This window comes from Egretta garzetta, unplaced genomic scaffold (assembly GCF_000687185.1).
Source record: "Egretta garzetta isolate BGI_Z169 unplaced genomic scaffold, ASM68718v1 scaffold573, whole genome shotgun sequence".
Lineage (NCBI taxonomy): Eukaryota > Metazoa > Chordata > Aves > Pelecaniformes > Ardeidae > Egretta > Egretta garzetta.
Window position 1 is genome coordinate 229,575 of NW_009259180.1, and position 20,543 is coordinate 250,117.

The following is a 20,543-nucleotide window of genomic DNA, read 5'->3' on the forward strand; positions in this document are numbered from 1 at the left end:
CCCCCCACACACACACAAAAGAGAAACCTAAAGGCTCAAGTCCTGTTAGAAACAGAACAACTCAGCTCCTGAGCGATATGAGGTCTGTGCAGAACCATGGATTAATCCCTCAGAGAGGATGCAGTCTACACAGCTTTGGTTCCTTTCAGTAAGCATAGACATGAAAGAATTGTTCTGAAGTACACGGAGAAGGGTTTGTATAGTGCATACTTAAAATTTCCTTAAAACACTTAATTGTGTTCCTTTTTTTTTTTTTTTTTCCCCCCCTTTCCCCCTCATGTCCCTAATGCAAGCCTGCAACAGTGGTAGTGGTCTATTCTCTGTAGGGGCCTGACTATAGTGCACCCGCTATATGATACAAGTCCCAAACCAGTATGTTGTTTAATCATTAAAGCACGTAAACTGACTGACTCCACTAAAAGAAGCGAGCAAGCAGGACTGACGCACTGAAAGCTAATGCTACATTTTGGTGCTCTGACTGGCTTGGCCTCCAAATTACAGTATTCCTGAATGGTTCCTGCAGTCTGTTCTCACCATTAGTATTTGGAACCCTAAAGCCAAATGCAGACAAAGGTAGCGTTTTAGTTATTTCTTTTTTTTATAATCATTTAGTAAAACTTGTATAAACTCTGACAGTTGTGTTTTACCACTCGCTCACCATAAAATGGTTTATCGTAGTACTCCACTTTGGGCTAAGTGAAAGGCAAGCTGCCTGTCTGGTTCCCTTTCCCCATCCTAGGTAAGACCTCTACTTTTCAATTTAAGGGCAAAATATTGATAGCCTAGGATAATGTTTTTCATCATGATACATAAAATAGAAATCTATAGGATTAAACAAGTTAAAGAGGAATTCTGCCCAGTTGAATAGCATTAGGATCAGGATTGATGATGAAAGGCAGCTAAATGGCAGTAGAAGTCTCAAGAGGATAAATAAATATCTAGGTCAACTATTTTACAAAAATAGAGTGGACATGACAGCACTAACAAGTTTGAAAACTCGATGGGTTTTGCAATGCGAACTGAAGCAATTCTTGCTGGTAGCCTTAGACGGGTATAAAACTGATGAGTGCTTCATAAGCGTACTTTTAATGTAAACATGTATCTCAAGTCACCCATCCTGTTATGGCCAATAGCTATTGGAATGCGATGTAACACACATAGTGGAAAGCAGTACTTTTGACTTCCTTTAGAATTATTGTGCGTTCTTCATAGCTGCTATGTGTAAGAGGTTTTGTTTCAAGTCTTTCACTAAAGTAGAATTTATCCAGTAACATGGCATCTAAGAATACCATTTGATGTGCCTGCAAACCATTGCAGTACAAGGATGGTCCGACACACTTGGTAGGCAGTCCCATGCGAATCTGTCATATGTAAAAAACAACTTGCTTTTAGAAAAAGCAGCATGTTGTAATTATACACCTGCATATTCTAGGTTAGAGCTGGAGTGCTAATAAGCTGTGCAAAGTAATTAGACAGTCTTTGCTGAACTGTTCTCTGAGTTTTGTTTTGGTTTTTTGGGGGTGGGGAGGTGCGGACGCACAGTTCCCAAACTGCTCCCTTCCTCTATTTGTTCTCCAGGGCAGTGAAGTGGGATGTGTCCTCTCTGTGTTACTGGTCCTTGCAGAACCAGGCTTAGTTGAAAGCTGTCATATGTCTAGAAGGCCTTCTATCCTGAGGGCTACAAGTGGGGCAGAGCATTGGTACAGCTTTCTTTGCAAATACCAGAGATGTTAAGAACAGGTTTTTTTGTAAAGAAAAGAAATACGTACAGCGCACGTGCACCATGTCACCTGGAACTCCTGCCCCTCCATACCATTGCTACTGCAGAACTGGGGTTATACACCATGTTACGCTCGTCAGATAAACTCCCCTCAAGACAAAGCATGTTCTGACTTTATGACAAAAGATGCATTAAGAAGTTTCTGTAAACATATACCTAGATCAAAAATGTTCTGAACAGCTCATGAGTTTTCTTGTCAAAAATCTCACCTTATGGTTACTTATCTTTAGTGCTGAGTGACAGGCCTTTTAATCAGATAACACTTTACTGTTCATGGTGTAAAATCTTGTTGTTTTTTTCTCCTGGCTGTATTTAATAGAAATTCACCATGATATTTACTCTCTAATTTTCTTCAGTAAAAATTCTCTTCAGTAAGAACCAAGTCATTTTCTGTTCTTTGTTACTCTGAGGTCAGATTGTCAAGGTTGTGTTCTGATACATGAGTAAAAAAGTACTCGGCAAGAAAAGAACAGAGATGCTACTTCATACAGTTTAAGTATTTTAAAGGAAGAATTAGCATGTGGATATATGGCATCATTAAAGCCAATAAACAATTCACAACATCTAATTGACTTGGTCAATTTAGTCATTGTTTTATACTTGGCACATCTGCTAGATGTGGTGGCACATCTGCCAGTCATTTAGGTAGGTGGGATGGGTTGTGTGAGCTGCAAGCTGTTGTAGTAGATCTCCAAATTTTCCAGAAACAGCAATGGCGACAGGGAAAACGGGGAAGTAAGGTTGCTGCTTTAGACTGAACCAGGGCTTCATAAGCTAGTAAAAGCTCTTGGACCTGAAACTTAAAGAGAGGGTTTGATCACCTGTAGAAATGAGGGATATTAAATGAATGCTGGAGGTTGTCAGCATTACTGAAAATCAGACTGATAGTTCTTTTTAAGCAGTTACTGTAAAGCGTACACTTTTATTACAGAGTTCAAACCTACTTTTTGCTCATCACATTAAAGCTCAGGTTATTCTACCTAAAAGAGAAAAAAAGTGCTTTTACCAGCTTGCCTAACCCCAGCTATTTCAGTAAAAGGTCTTACAAGGTTAATAAGTGTATCTAATCCCATATCACATATGCTATATAGATTGTTGCATTCACTACTCTATAATTTTCTACTTGTACCTCAATCAGTGACCTCAAATATTTACATGTTTGCTCTACCTTTGAGGCAGAAACTCTACTCTTCGCTATTGCTTTCGTACGTTTGAATCAAAGAATTATGCCGAGGTACAGATAATACAGATGATCGCCACTCCAAACAGAGTGCACGAGCTTCTCATTCATTTCCCCAGAATACTGGGATAAATTTTCAGTGACTGTTAGCACACCAAATTTAGTCCTAAAAAAATTACTTGATTTTTACAAGTCATTTTGTCTTCTGTGTGGTCACTTCTGTATGGATGTTGCTGCAGTGAGAAAGTGTTCATGGGAAAAAGTGAATAATTAATCCCATACAGTAATTAATGTATTTTCAGTATCGCCCCTTGCTTGGAAATATTGCATGACGATACTGAGTTTAGAATTTCTGCTTTATAGTTGCATAAAGGATATAGTTATATATAATGGTATATATAGGTAATTGATTAATTCCTTCTCAAATCTAAAGCGGTCTGACAAATTTTCCAACTCTTTGGTGAACAGGTGCTCTGTAAGTTAAGCAGATTCTGTAACATACTCGTTGTTGTTAAAATCTTTCAAAAATTAATTTTAACTTTAAATTGAAATATTCCTCAGTGAAGTACATTGTTAGCTGTTGCTCTTCTTCAAAGGTACTTGGTTCCTAATATATTTGATAATGACTATTGTGAAAATAAGATGCATTTAACTGCTATTACATGTATGAAATATTACATACAGCAGTGTTATATATTAAAAAGGTGGTGTCTGTCAGCTATTTAAATTACTATTTACAGTTAGAGAGGCAAATGAGAATCTTTACCAGGCACTTTTAAAATGTGAATTTCTTTTTCCAATATCAACTAAAACTAATTGCTGTGTACAACATAAACTTAGGTGGAGTCATAATACCATTTCTTAAAGGTCTTACTTCCCCTCGCTGGTACCCAATGAGTAAATACTATGAAACATCCTCTGGCAATGGACTTGGATGCATTGCTCAACAGTTACAATTTAATGTCTATATCACACTTTGTCTCATTCCCCTACAAAGACCTCTGAGTGTTCAGATTTTACATAATCATAAATGCTAAATTTTTATATTGCTGCAACAAATTTTTAATACTGCAGCTGTGACAAATCACATGACACAGCCTAATCTGTATGTCCAAACTAGGTTTTAGTACCTAGTGGACTGTGCAACCATTTTCTGTTTGGTTTAATCTAGGTTGGCTACATGAATGTAGAGCCGTCTAGAGGTTCCAAGCACAGCCCTCTAAAGCTGTAATAGTTAAATCTTCAGGGTGTGGAAATAATACTGTTAAATAAAGTATTTAAATAAAAGCAATTAAACCTGGCAAAAGGAAATGCAGTTCCATACAGAGAATGTAATTGAAATAGAAAACAAATTACAGAGAAACAGCATAAAAATAAGAAATGGAATGTATGGATTTATACCTATCTAATATTTTCCATATCTATATAAAATTTTATCACAGATTTCTAAGAGATTACAGAAGGCCTTTGTTAATAGCAAGATTAAGAAAATAATACCTTGCAAAGAAATAAATTCAAGCCTTCACTGAAACATAAAGAAGCTGTTCAAGGTACGATAGCTGAAAACGTATTTTACTACAGAAAATGGTGATAAAACTAGGAAGATTGCAGCAGGCTTTGGAGTAGAATACATTAGCCAGACTAGAAAGATCATTAGGGATTTTTCAGAACATAAAGACAAATCATTACTGTATCAGCTGTGGCCAGGAAATCTTTCTGACATATTATTAGAAAAACATCTGCAGAAAAAAATATTCTAGGTATACAACATGATTTTTAAAATTCATTATCGAACACTGTTTCTGGGGGGAAGAGGGGCAGTGGGAATTAGTTTAAAAAGAAAAATCTTTTATCTGAACATAGCCCTGATAATTATGGCTAAATGCAGGATTTACAGATGAACATGTTGTTTGGTTTTGTTTTGGCAACAAATCCAGATGATGATGTACTATGTAGATCTTCTGAGAGCTAGGATTACCTAGCAAGTCCTTTGTAGAAAAGGGAAAACTAGCTTCGTGCTATGCGGTTGATAACAACGCACGTGGCTTTTCTGATGACAGCTGCTGCGCTGAGGAGCAAGTTAACAGGCCAATTCATATAGGAATAAACCGAATGCCTTGTTGAGAACTGGCACTCATAAAAGGGTAAGCTCCAGAATTGCATGTTGGTGATGGATGATTCTCAGGCTGACATTTTCTGAACTTTCTTCTCCTTATTAAAGGGGATGGTATTTCTAAGTGTTTCTCCTGTGCCATATACTGCCTACTGTCCGACTTGGTGGCATTCAGAAAACTTTAAATGCAGAACCTGCTAACCTGAGTAGTCACTGGCTACTTAGTGCTCTAGCTTTGGTGATACTCTGAAGTTCTGAATTAGAACTGAAGATGTGTTTCTACACTATGTAAGTTAACAACAACTACTGCTACATTTTTTACCTCCTTTTACTAGCAGGAGTGTTAGATACAAGTAAATCCTGTGTTTCTACACATCTCTGGAGTCTTGGGTGAGACCTGGCCAATAGAAAAGAATCCAAAATTAATGCTCTGCACCAATGTTTTCTGCAGGGTAATTTTTCTCTCATTAAAAGAATAGAAACTTTTTCTTATACAAGCTTTCTTTTCATGGGATGGATTGTGCCATACAGTAGCTGCCTGTGTAGAGAAAAAAATGTTATGAAATAACTAGGAAAAAGATAGGAGTGCTGGATACATTTGCTTTATTTGCATGTTTTACAAATAGATTTTGTGAAAAGCCTAGAAAAGCTACCTTTTTCTCTTTCATTCTGAGATTACATATAAATGACCTCTGCAAACAAGTCAGCCTTGATTTATCTGCTTTGATCTAGGCTTGCTTCAAGATGTCTAAAGTAGAAGACAAAGAAAGGCAACAAAGATGCTTCAAAGTGTGGTGGAATATTCAGATGGTGGGGAATTATGAAATATACTAAACCAAAAAAAAAATAGGACTTTGCTTAGGATGTAAATGAAAAGCAGCAGTATCTGACTTCAGTGATCAAAAGTATGAATACCTGTGAATACCAGTGTGAAGCTGGTAAATGCACTTTCTAAGGAAAAAAAGGATTAGAGTTAGAAAGTTGCAACAACTACTGTGATTTTACGTAGGCACAGGAAACCTGTCGGATTCATTGTCGCATGCATCCGTGTTTAGTGACTGACTAGATGTTTTTAGTGAGCTGTGTTAATTTTAAGAGCGCTGATGTGACAACTTTTTATAAGCATGCTGAGATGATCATTTAGACAAATGAAATCTCAGTCTTCATGAAGAGAGCACATTAGGGGTCAAGAAGGGAATCCTCCTGGTGTTACAGTGACCTGCTGGCTCAGAATAGAGCTCACTTCTGTGAAACAGCAAGCATTGACCACTGCCTGAGGCAGTCTTCTAGATGAGGTAATTAATCTAGTTCATTAATTTCCTGATCTGTGGTGTGGCAAATTGCATATTCCCAAGTTTTACCTTTTTGTTTGATTTTGAAGCAACTGTATATGTTTGTGTATGTTGCTTTTTAAGGCCTGTTCTGCATTGCTTGTCTGTGCAAAACTCCTGTTAACAAGTCTTCCTTCCCCACTTTTGATTATGTATAAGATGCAGTATTACTTTGGTAATGAAAATCCATTCATGGCACGCACCTGAAGATCGTGCCTAAGAGCACCTTACTTCCTTACTCTTCCTGTTTTTCTCCTTGTGGATGAACATATTGTTCTACCATAGCATACCTAGAGAACTAATGTAAAGAAGAAAAGTTCATGTTATTATGTACCAACCATAGCATTGGGAATACATAGTTACTCCTCTTCAGCCAAACAAATAAGAAACTCCTCTCAGCGCAATTAGAAAACCCAAGATTCTTGTATTTTCTCTAGGAAAGACAAGACATTTTCCCTAGGCACCTTAACAGATTCCCAAAGATTTATGGGGTTTAGATGAGAGGATAAAACGTGTTCCTATTTCTTTGTGAGATGCAACTCTTACTAAAATGTAACTCCTTCGGAAAACAAAAATACTGAATGACAATTTTATTTCTTGTGTGTGTGGTATATTCAATTAGTCTACATTTTCTAATCTGAGTGCTCAATATGAAGGCTTCCTAACTCATTTTAACCCTGAAACTGAACGGCTTGCATTGTTATTATATGCTTATGATTAAACCAATCTCTAGAGACTTAAGAAATAAATTGAGTGCCAACTGAAGAAAATTAAGAAATGAATTTGCACTAGTATTTCAATCGATCTGCATATTCTAACATGGGAATTTATGTTGGCCTTTTGGGGACTTTAGTCACAGTATCTAGTTATTGAAAATGGCTTTTTCCCTAGTAACCGCACAATTCTGTTAGCTGATTATAATTGATATTGAGAAAGGAATGTCCTTGCAGCTGCAGCACAAACCTTGCACAGTTTACTCAGATAATAATGGAAATAATCTATTTTTTTTGTCTGTTATAGTGGGTATTGTCACTGTCAAGTTCAGGATGCCAGACCAGATGGCCTGATCATCTCAGAAAACCCCTCTTTTCTGGTCGTATATATCATTATTGAATCCTGATTTGTCTTCCAAGTGAACATTTTTCTCAAGTATTTGCATCTTGGATTGTAGGGTGTTACTTCGTAGCCAGACCTTGCTTACATACATATTGTTCTTGTCTCCATTGGAATTAAAGATGCAACTTTTACTGCCTTGATCAGGACAGAGTTTTGTTTTCGTCTGGGAAGTTAGAAATAGTAACAGATGTATGCTAAAGGTAAAAATACTTCCATCCATCTTGCAGCTGAGGAATGCATAACCCATGAAGTGATTATTCCAGTAATGCAAAGGAGGGACCAAGAACAGAGCTCGGATCTCCTGAAACGCAGCCACTTCATTTGGTAAGTGTTGGTTATCAGTCAAGTTCTGGAAAACTGTCTGGATTTGGCCATTCCTCTGCATGTCTGTCACTATAATACCATGCAGTACTTTGTCAGCAGAAGCTGTCATCTGCAATTTTTGGATGGAGCCTATCTGGACATCTGAAATTAGGAAAAATCAGGTGGAACGAGAACACATAATTTCTTTGTAAATAAATGTGTTTAAAATGATATGCTAAAATATGCAAATCGGGTATCTGTTTTGAAGGAGAAACACTGTATGTGTTAACTTCCTTCTAAATTAATTCAGCACAAGTGTCTTTGGAGCTTAAATGTAGTCCTCAGGAGAGTAAATACTGCATAATGTGATATGCTAGAGAAGACTTGAAATGCACCCACTAAAAGCTCATTTTACTGCTGTATTCACACACAAACTTCCTAGCTGGCAAGTTCTACGCCTAATTTGCAAAGATTAAAACTTGCTACTAGAAAACTACCCCAAATAGAAGACTAAACTTATACAAGGAAATAACTGCAAGCAAATTTAACACCCGTTGTTATCACACAATATTATATAGTAATATTTGTATTTAATATTTTTTCTGCATGTGTTTTCCATATGAATTTTCATATTTAAGTTGAAATCAAGTATTCAAAATGGAGAAAGACTGAATGCTTTCAGATTTTTGTACTTCTAAACATTTCCATTCTGTATAAGTGGGACTAAAGAGTTTGTAAGACATAGTTCAAGGAGTATAAAAACCAAATACTCCAATATACCTGTTTTTAAAAAGTGATTAGTATGACAAGAATATTGGTTAAGTTGCACGTGAATTTGGGACAAATTTACTAGAGCAAAAAGAATATTACAAAATTAGCTATCGCTTTCTCACGTCTAAGCAGAACAATGGTTCAGGTTCCTTGTCCTCCAGCTGTAACACCTTGTGCAGTTATCCAGTTAGTTAAAATATTAAGTACAGGCAAGCTAGGGTAGTATTTCATCAAAGATGGGCAATGAGTAGCTAAGTATAGAAAAAAAGTGCTGAACCCATACACCAACACTGCGCTGGGGCCCTTGGGGCTTGTGGAATTGCCCTTTTGTGGTTTAGGTTTAAAATTGACTACTTGGCACCACTGGTTATTGAAAAATCAGATAACCTCAGTAAAAATATGGGGTTTAACCTAGTCTGTTGGCTCAATTAATTGAATAATAAGGTTCTGTTTTTCCTTATTTCTCCTGGAGGATCAAAATCCGTATTTCTTTCAATCGCAACGACTTTCTGTTCTGAGCTGCCAGGCAGATAGCACTGCATAATTACATAGCTGTATAGCAGTACTGCATGTCTTATACTGCAAATACATATTGAGTGTATTTGCATCCTTTGGGTTAGAAGTACAGCATAAATTCAAATTCTTGAGAAATTAATGATGCTCTTTTTCTACCCTGTGGCTCTCATAATGGAAGAATCTGAAGAAGTTCATGGGGCCAATTGTTCCCTTAGACACACAGCTCTTCTGAAATGAATCCCTCTTGTACACCAATGTCCTTGGCTAATGTATGGGTTGAAAACTGGGAGTGGACATTAAAAGGAATCCGACTGCTGGTTAATGGTGTTTGTTAGCCTCCAATTCTGCACTGCGTTTGCTCAGCAAGGGGGCATATGAAATTGGCACAGAGATTCTTTGCTTGCTTCATGGGCCTCCAGTTTAATCCTGCCAGGCAGTCTGCACCCTGCATTCCCTTACTCGTTTGGGATGTGGTTGTGGGTTGTGGTTCTAGCTAGCAGTGGTACTGCACATCCTTTAATTTCATAAGATAAAGCCAGGTAAGAGTAATTCAGAATGACTGGCAAAGGCTAAAATCTTTAGGAGGAATAAGATTTAAATGGTTTCGGTAATTTTCAAGTCTATTATTTCTTTACATAGCTACATAGAATATCTATTTATTTACTATTTAATGCCTATTTAAATGAGATATGAATCATCATGTTTATCTGTAGAATACTGTAACAACTGAGTAATTAATTTGCTCTCATCTGTCTTCCCTTTTCCTTCCAAAGCAATGCCTTCTGTGATATTTGGGAAGTTATACATATGGTAACTACATCTGTCAGCAGCAAATTTTATTTACAGCTTCTCAGGACGGCATAAAGCACCGCCTCTGAACACTTCTGAACTGGAAGATTTCCTTTGGAAACCTCCAGCACTGACTAGAAGCACAGTTCTCCAGAACATGTAAAAGCAACGTTAGCATTGCAGGCAGGTGCGACTGCTAGTGGATATGGGTACGCGACAGTGCTGAGCATGGGCTCTGCACAGCCTCTCCCTCCCACGAGGCCTGCAGTTAGTGTCCATCCCCATAGGTGCATACTCTTCTTACCTTTCTATGGCAACCACACTGGAAATTGAATTACTGAATTTAACAGAGCTTGCTGTTCTGAAAAGAATTCAGCGTGGAACAGCCTTAAAAGGATTCATCTCTTAGGATTTTAGCTCTGCCTTGTGTCCTTTTCTTATACATTTTTCCTCTCTTTTTACACAGAGCCCTCACCTGTCACGTTTCTGACAACGGCAAATTGTGACAGCGGAGCTAGTCTGGTTAGAAGTGTAAGAAACGGTCACGTCCCTATCTGAATATAAACAAGACGACACTTCAAGATAAAGAGTAATTACAGAAAAACTTCCTCCTTTCGCCTTCATTATGCTGCTGGAGGACTCCTAACATGCCGTAAGTGTACTTTCTGGATGACCCAGCTTCCATCTCCTACATCGGAGCCCCTTCTCTGTCACACAACAGACCATGTAACGCAACCCCCACGGCAGTCCTGAGGACAGCCACCTTCCCGTGCCCGTGCACCATAGCTGTCACGCACCGTGGCTGTCGTGCACATGTGCTGCTCACCTGATGCCTCCCGCAAGCATTCGGTTACACTGGGGAGCAGTCTGCTGCTGCCGGCACGTCGCACGTATACCCTGCTCCTTCCCATGAACAGCTCGCAGGGGGTGAGCAGGATCAACAGTTTAGCACTAAATATGGGGAACTCGGTGGCAACTGAAGTTAGTTTTTGCTTTCCTAATGGTTCATTATGCCAGAGCAGCTTCCTTGGTAGCATGTTTAAATTAATATTTTAGTAAAATTCTGACCATTTTAGTACCTTGTAATTCTATCCTCTCTGCCTTGTGTAATTTCTGGTGATTACTTACTATTTTGCTAACATTTTGTCTAACTTTGTTCTGATTAAATGAAAAAGAGGTGAGGCAGACTGAACTAGGTGAACTGTCAAACACCTAGAAGACTTCCCAGCATAAAAGTATTCCCAACATAAGCATTTCCCTAGGAGAAGACTTGACAAACAACCAGAACAATAAAATTCTTGAACACTACCCAGTTGACGAGAATCTTTTCAGGGCTAATTTACATAATTTGACATAATTACAGTTATAAACACTTGAAGAAGCCTTAGGAAGAAGAATGTCACTGAAGCCTACATTTTATTGGGTCTTGTTACATTTGGCAGCTGTACAAAACTGTGGAGCATGGAAATTTGCTCAGATGGATCCTGATTACACAAACACATAATACAAGCTCTGAAAGCTTGACGCAAGTTTGTCCTGTACAGAAAGACACCACGCAGTCCCCCAAGGCCTCCATCCAGTCAGCCAACACAATGCAGAATGAAAACAGTGTGAGGTACTGGTGGTGGTTCCCTCCATATAAATGCAGGTTAAACCACTATTTTGTCCACAAGGCAGCAGTGGACATCTGCGTGTCTGACTCCAGCTGCCTCCAACTGAAGGTAGCCACGTAACTTAAAATTTTAAAACCAAAGTAAAAGATAATTTTTAAAAAAAGAAATCAAGTTTGATATATACATACACACCTCTAATCAAAGATGCAAATTAAGAATTAAATAATAAAGCAAGACCACTAGCTGAGAATGACCCCTATTTTCTACTTTTGTCATAAGGATTTCTCTCATCATTACATTTCAACAATGCAAGGGAGGAAGAAAATGTTATCTGAAGAGTCCTTTTTCCAAAAAACTGTACAGTCTTCTAGCAACCAGACTGAAATCCACGCCCCACCACAGACTATCATGGTGCCTCGCAGAATATAGTGTGCTTTGCAGAAAAATTAGAAAGTTTTCCTCATTCAGATTTTAAGATACATGTCTGGAATGTAGGGCAAATACTGATTTTTGTGCTGGTTAGGGAAATCTAGTTCAATTGGTTTATCCTGCTCTGGGTGGTAAGTCAGTCCTGTTCCCATTCCTCTTCTGAGACAATTCTCTACTCCCACTGCTACATTTCTAATCATCGATATCCTCAGACATTCTTGTTGAATGGCTAGAGAATCTAGAGAAGTCAAAGCATACTTGCAGCCAAATGAAGGTGCTATAAAAAGCTATGGCCAGCATCTACATTTTAATTAGTATTTCACAAACTTCAAGACTACATAAGCATCAATACTTACAGTCCTGCTTAGTTTCAGTAGTTCCGTTCACTGCATAATATGGAAAATAAATACCAGAGCTTTAAAAAAGTAATAAAAAAGACTTCTCAGATAGTCAGCTTCCAGTCTATTCACAGAAACACATCCTTTCACCAGACTAAATGGGAGCATTTCAAATGGAGTTCATCAGTTGATCTTGGCAAGCCTTGATTTCTCTAATTGGCTTTCTTCTAACTTACAGAACATACAAGGGGCTGCGTACCATGCTGTATGTTGAGAAATAACAGCGTTTTAATTGCATTGGGTATTAACAAAATCCTTTTTGAACAGCAAGCTTTTAATTATTTCATTTGTCTCTTAATTTATCATAAGGAAATAACTAATTAGCTTTCACTTCTCCTGGGCAGGGCAGAAGTTTCTTTGTAGAAGACTTCAGTACAATCCATAGAGTCTGGTTTAACGACAGCACTGTACCTTCATTGGGAGACTGTATTTGGAACACGGAATGGAAATACAGAAAGAAAACAAACCTAAAGTAGTTAAATACCATTTTTGAAGCTTTTAATGGTGAAATTATCAATGCATTCTACTGCTGTCCCCCAAATCAGATTAACATAATTAGTGTTACAAAATAGCAGCAGTATTCTGGAGTAGAAACCATTAATTGTCACCAAAGGGTTGGGTTATACAGAGCAATCACTGAATAGGTGGGCAGTACTAAAATGTATTAAATACTATTTAAATAAATATGTTAATTATACTTTTTTATAACGGTACCAAAAATCAAGTGCAAAGATGGCCACAGTGAAACCTCCTCCCGACAAGACTATTGTTACAATTTGAGAGAAGATATAATTAAAATTCTGCCCTTGAGGAGACTGAAAGCGAAAGCTGGGATGTCTTTCCAGCTGCTTGAGAGCTACCCTTTAAAGACAAAGATCTGGATTACTTTCAAGTGTAAATACAAATTATGCTAATAGAATGCTTTACTGATTACTGTCCAAATGCTCTCTGCACTAAGGTAGATGCTAAACTGTATTACCAATGTCCTAAAATATGCTGATCATGGCTGTTGAAATCAAAGTAAAAAAAACCTAATGAGTTGGCAGAAAAGGTATTTGCAAACCCACATGGATGATACAGAAAAATTAAATGCAGGCATAAAATTACCTTAATGGTGAGCCTCAGCCCAGGGACTGGAGTAGGCAACCAGATTTGTAGCCTCAACACTGCAGAGGAGCAACTGGGACCAGTCAAACTCACACTAGCTCTTAAATTTGCCACAGAAGCTGAATCAGGTACTTGTTTTAGAAAGTATTATAATCTCATTCTATTTATCCTAAGCAACCAATGTGTCAGCAGCTGACATGGTAAACTTCCAATGCCTTAATTCTTATTTTAGGAAAATCTTACCTTCCTTTGAAAGACCAGATTTGACTGTCTTTAGCTTCCAACTATTGGAACCTGTTTTGTCTTCAGGATAACCTATGTCCCTCTGTGGAAACACTGATACACTTTGAGTCACCTTGCCACTTCCTCTTAGCTAAACTGGACAGGGTGATCTCCATAAGCATTGTATCGCAGAGCATGTTTTCCAGCCCCAGAACTTTTCTGGCTTCCTTACAGTTCTCCCTTGTATTTCTAAATCAGTTATGAAGTGTGGACACCAGGCCTGGACTCAGTGTCCTATCAGCATTCTCATCACTGTGAAATCATGTCTCAGCCTTTACTCGCGCTTCTCTCCCTCTCTCAAGCATTAACCTTCTTAATTAAGAAACTGCAAAAGTAGCTCATGATGAGGCTGTTACCATCAATGACTCACTACTCCCTTTTCTGAGTTGCTACTTCCAAAAAACCAACCAAACAAAAAAGCTTTCTGTTTCTTGTTCCTAAATAGGTTACTTTGCATTTGACTCTACCAAAATCAATTTTGATTAAGATAATTCTGTAGCAGTCAGTCTGCCTTAGAAACAAATAATTACAAGTTTTATAACCTCCTGAGGTAGCTGACATTGGAATCAAAGTAAACATAGCTTCCTGGTTCTGTGCAAAGAAAGCAAGGATAAATCTGGTTCTATTCTGTTAGCAAACAGATTACTCACACTTTGGATACCGAAACAGAGCTTTTGAACTTTCTGAAATGTCTGCTGAGTAAGAATTACCTGAGTAAACTGCCAGTAAAGCTTCATTCTCTTGGCTTTGGCATAATTGCATTCAATGAGCCTGGGCCTGCTGTTCACATCCACCAGGCATCTGTTGTCATCATCGTCGATAGTGGGACTCAGAACACCCACATGGAGCTGCTGATTGCTTGTGTAATAAACATTCTGCAACAGGAAGCACAAAAAAGATTTGTGGCCTCTAGACAGAAGCAGCACTTTTATGAAAAGCTAATGGCAAAGATAAATATGCTGAATAGCAGTCGGCTGACCCCATAGAGGCTTTTAAATCATTTCCTTTCATGCAGGAGGCAACACAACATTTTAAGAGTTGTTCCAAATTAACAATTAGTTGTTAATTGTTACCAACAAGTAAATGTTGGTTAACTACTTCACAGGAAATATGCAAACAAAACTGATTGTTGTCTCATCGTGTGCCTTTTTACTTCTGTTCCCTACAGTCACGCACCGTGGGTCTTAAAAGAGGAAGATGTACACCCTCTGGCAGGAAGCAGGGTTAGTTTGAGCATTGCCATCAGCTCTGATGAGGCTGTTTCATGCGAGTGTAATAACCTAACTGGAGAGGTAAGAAAGCAAAGAGCAGCACAAAATGCTAAAAAACAAATTTGAGGCAGCTAATCAGAATCCAATATATACAATAAAAAGTTATTAGCAGTTGGCGACAGACAGATACATGGCAGGACAGAGAACAGAATGGCCATGTTTCAGGCTATTTGTTCTCATTGGATATGTTAATACGCACAGACACAAGAGACTGGAAAAAGGGCGCAGACGTTGGCTGCTCTGGATTTGTAGCAAAGGAGTGCTCTCATAGGCCTCTGTGATTGCAGTTATGACTGAAGGCATGAGCCTATTATATTATACAAATTCTTTCAACTCTGTTTGACTACAGACAGGTATGTGGGAGGTTTCTCAAGAAAAAAAAAGGGGGGGAAGGAGGGTGAGCTTGCCAGACAGAGTTGATGATAATGTGTCTTCTTGAAAATAACAGGTTACATACAAGCCCAGAAAGGTAACACAGGACTATGCCAGGATTGTCTGTTTGCTAATCACAAACAGAATTTTGCTAAAATCAGACCTTTTTCTTGAAAGGACCGTGAGAAAGATGAAATGGCAACATCTTGCTTTAGCAGCCTTATCCGCTAAACATAGGTGTAAGACTTTGACAACTCTAGTGGCATCAGAGTCACAGCAGACAAGAGCTGGACAGAAGCACCAAATTAATGTCCCCATCATCTTACTGTATTCCATTCCCTGTGTCTGTGACAAAAGGGGAGCTGCAAATTATACTGTGTGTATTTGGGAATCTTTTCTGTTCCTGGAGGTTGATGGTAACACTGTTGATGCTGTAGCTTTTTTGATATGTGTGTATTCTTATTTGTGAAAACTCTGATAAAATATTAATTGCAAATAGGAGAGAAAGCACAGAAACAGAACAAAGCAGGACTGAGGAGAGATTTGGGAGCTTCACGTAAAGAACCAACATTAAACGCTGAAATCGGTCAATGCAGGGATTAAATAGAGATCAAAAACAAATGGTGGTGGTTCCGTGCAAGACCACATCCTCTGTTCAGCCTCCCGGAACACTTCTGGGGCAGAACCACAGCAAATGTAACTGACACAGTTGCATAACAGTTAATGAAGTTGCCATTAATGGTTTACACTAATGAAATGTTTGACCTCCTTCATCAAGTTTCATTCTTTTCACCCCACAGAAATGATAACAGAAATCCAAGCTGGCTGAACCAAGGTGAGTAAAGTCTAAGAAAAGTTGAATAGTTCAGTCATGCCTTACAGGAGAAGAGAAGGGTAAATAAAAGGACCTAGCAGAGCACATTTCCAAAATGGTTGGCTATTACTGATCAAAGTAAACTCTAAGAACTGTGGAAGGACTAACAAGACCATACCGCAACAGCCTCCACCCATAAGCTAGATAATTAACATTCCTGCAAACAAAACTCATGCTTCAGAAGAGCAATAAACATTTAGAATGCACTTTCTAGACAGACCAACAGCAACTATTTCGGCTAAGTTTAAGATCTACCCAGATGCTTTTTTGGGAGAGAGATTGAGGTAGCGATATATCAAGGCAGTAAGATCAAGATGATCTTTAAAGGGGATTGTTAGGATACGCTGACTCTACAGATGAACATTTTGTGCAGCTCATTTGCCTCTTACCTAAATTTACTACTGGAAAAAGGAGAAGGAAATTGTCAGTCATTTGCATTTTTTACTAATAGGAAGTGATTTGTTAATTCCATTTTTTCAGCACATTGTCACCACAGAAAACATGATAGGAGAAAAACAAGGGGGTTTGCAATTTTTCTTTTCTTTTCTTGAAGATACACATCAGACACTGAAAACAAATGAGCAGGCTTGGCTGTAACTCTGAGAAGTCCACGCTACAGCTCAGGGTTGCTTGTGCAAAAAAACCTGTGTACCTGCAAACCCTCAGGGCTGAGCTGTTTTTATTAGCTCAGTCGCCTCAGCCTTTCACAGAGTGGCCTGAAGGTAATCACTTCATCTTCCTGGATAAAGCAAGCCCAATTCATAGTGCAACTCCACCAGCTTTTTTTGATGTCAAATCAGCAATGGTTCAGTCTGAGCATCTTTCTGGGCAGAAGCAGAATGGTGGCTTCTGGCTGCAGGAATTACCCAATTCTGTTTGTTGGCAAAACTGTACAGAAATAGAACAATCAAATGCAATTATGCTTAATAGAGATAATTAGCAGGCTGTTGCTTTTTTTCAGAGAGCTCACCCTACCTGCTAATATCACTTTGTTTTTCATTATGAACCAGTTTAGTGAAAGAGGTGTGAAATCTTGTATTCTCACCTAGTATTGGGAAAGGCGCCTTTCAGCTCTTAAACAGCGTGTAAAAATAAACTGAAACAGACTGTGGTACGGTGCCAATTAGTCCTTCTAACTAAACTCCTTCAGGGTGTTGCTTTGCTTATCCAGTAATATGGATATTATTTAATTGCTCTATATATTATTATAAATATTTTAGTATCTTATCCAATAATACCATATCTTACTTCAGAACTGAAAACAATGCACAACCTGGTAACTTGACTACTATGTTTTTCTAATGAAGGGATCACACCAAAAGCACATGCCCTCTACAAATTCTACTTGAGCAGCATGCTAGTGAACAGCGACATATTGGTTTGTGTTGCACTTGGTCAGAAAAGTTTTCTTAAAATCTATGCCCTGCCTCCTTTCCCCCAGCCCAATAATAAAACAGTCCCTGCACTGAGCCAGTGCAATAGTAACTACGTCAGGATGAAGGGAGGTCACCCATTTGGTAAAACAGAATTGACGCTACTGATTAAACCTGAAATGCTCTTCTAGTCTGAAACCTAAAGCCGTTAAACATAAAACCATAGTACAGCCTCCCTTTAAATAATTTCATATATTAAGAAAAATATTTTAATTGCTTTCACTCTATATATATCTCCCTGTTTCTACTTGATTATTTTAATTTTCAAAAATACTTTCTGGTATGGGTTTTCTGTTTTCTTTTTTTTTTGGGGGGGGGGCAGTGGTGGTTAGTTTTGGGTTTTTTAGTTTAAAGATGGTACACAAATTACCTTCTTGGAGTGGGCAGTAAGAGATTACATGACTTGAATTACCATCACATAACATACTTGTTAGGTATGCACATATATGACTTTTTATTGATCATATTTTAAATGGACTTGCAGGTAAAATACGTTCTTAAAGGTTAAAACCATGCTCATGTTTTATCATCCTATGCATAGCCCTATAAAAAACAGTTTGTACTTGTGATTTAAATCAGTTGCTAAACAGATAAATGCCCACAGCAGTACTTCTTCAAGAGGATGCTTTTAACAAGCATCAACAAGTATGCTGGCTGTTTTGCAGTCCACTCTATCACAAAATGGACAACTGAGGCACTTTTGTTTAAAGCACTTCAGAAGATACAGGTAAAACACATTTTACCAGCACATCTGTTCCTACAATATTGCAACATCACCATCAACTAACAGCACAACATAGAAATTTTGCAGTAATTTAGGAAAGTGATTTTTTAACAATGACTCTTGGAAGTCCAAATGACTGCATATTGAATATGGGCTATTAAGTCATTAGGGTAACTTCGAAAATTTTACTGAGAACTTGGGCCTTTTGTTTCTGCTACAAGAGCAAATGTCACAGCAGTCCTTGTTCAAGGGACTGGAGGCTCAATAGCCAAACATTTGCTTAGTTCCACTCCAGAGAAGACACTTGCTGTATGCTGATTTACGGCATTCATTCAAAGTTCCTCTGCACTTTCACTGCAGACGCAGCCTCAGCAAAACCCAACCACGCATTTTCACATCACCAACACATACATACCCCCTGGGGAGCTACTGAATTTCCACAGAAAAAAAATCTTGTTTGGATATTAGTACCAAAGCACATGTGTTGTGGTTTAACACAGCAGGCAGCAAAACACCACACAGTCACTTGCTCACTGCCCCCCTCCGCAGTGGGCTGGGGGAGAGAATCAGGGGAAAAAAAAGTGAAATTTGTGGGTTGAGATAGAGACACTTTAATAGGACAGAAAAGGAAGGGAAAATTATTATTAATAATAATGATAATAATAATAATAATAAAAGAATATACAGAACAAGTGATGCACAACGCAATTGCTCACCACCTGCTGTCTGATGCCCAGCCGGTCCCCTAGCAGGGATCGCTGCCCCCCGGCCAACTGCCCCCAGTTTCTAGACTGAGCATGACACCATATGGTCTGGCATAGCCCTTTGGCCAGTTGGGGTCAGCTGTTCTGGCTGGGCCCCCTTCCAGCTTCTTGTGCCCCTGGCAGAGCAGGGGAAGCTGAAAAGTCCTTGACTAGCCTAAGCACTGCTTAGCAACAACCAAAGCATCAGTGTGTTATCAACATTCGTCTCATACTAAATCCAAAACATAGCACTATGCCAGCTACTGGGAAAAAAAATTAACTCTATCTCAGCCAAACCCAGGACAACATGATTAAAAAAACCCAACTCCCTTATTCTGTAACAAAATAAGCCTTACATTTCATGAGTCTCTTCTAGTCCACAGCACTTTACCATCTATGTCTTTCACCATAACAGTACTGATGTACAACTGTATCTCCTGGGCAACTGGAAGGGGGCACCTTTGCTAAAGAAATCAAGTAGGTTCAACAAAAGGGACTTATCTCAAAAAGTGAAATTACAAGGATTCAGCATTACTGTCAGTTAGAAACTCTGTAAAATGTAGGCAGCATTTGTGATCTCCAAAGTGTCAGAGTCAGCATGGGGCCTGAGCCTTAGGCACTTCCACGTCTCCTTCAACCACACTCCCACCAGGTGCTTTTCAAGGGTGGATGAGTGCCGGTCACAGTGACAGGCTGGCTCTGGAGGCTGCCACTTGCTGCCTGCTTTCCCTGCCCTCACTACAGGTCCAGCTGCGTTCGGTGTCAAGAAACTTCCTCTGGAAGCCTGGGGCTGGCAGCAGATTAAAGTGATGCAAAATAAGTTGTTCAAAACAAAACTTGGTGCCATTAATCTGCAGGTTTACAGCAAGCAAATGATTAAAGTAACAAAAGCTTCGTACCTGGGTCTGAAGAAAAGCATATCAGTTGCCTTCAAAGCTTGACATAGGTCTCTGCCACAAGGCTTCTGTTTCAGTCTCTCTTGTGTTCTTAGAGAACAGCCTCATAACTAATCAATCACCTTCATAACTGATTTTCCTCTGGACTGTAAAAGGTGTGTGGGGGTTACATCTGCTGAGAAACTTGGCCTGCAAATATCCTTGTGCCTGTAAAATGGCATCTTCCAACTAAAGAACTAATACTTCTGTCGCTTTCTTGAATTTATTTTCCTAGAAATGTACTATCTAAGGCCATTGCTTCATTTCCTTTTTGCTTCACCTAATAACCTCTTTGATTAGTCCCATTAAGACAAAATACAAGACAAGCAAACTGAGATTGGTATCACATTAATAAAACTAATAAAATGGTTCCCAAAATCTTCATAAGGTGAAGGAGTGAGATTTAGAGTCATAGAATTTTGGGTTTGGGTTGGAAGCGACTTTAAAGATCACCTAGTTCCAA

The 20,543-nt window shown here is 38.7% G+C and overlaps 1 protein-coding gene across 1 annotated transcript in view; it reads right to left on the bottom strand.

Annotated features, from left to right (window-relative positions):
- GALNT18 (polypeptide N-acetylgalactosaminyltransferase 18) overlaps window positions 1-20,543 on the bottom strand; it is a 245,384-nt gene that overhangs the window by 3,417 nt on the left and 221,424 nt on the right. The window contains 1 exon segment of the mRNA XM_009635644.2: window positions 14,439-14,603. Within this exon segment, the coding sequence (XP_009633939.1) occupies window positions 14,439-14,603 (165 nt within the window).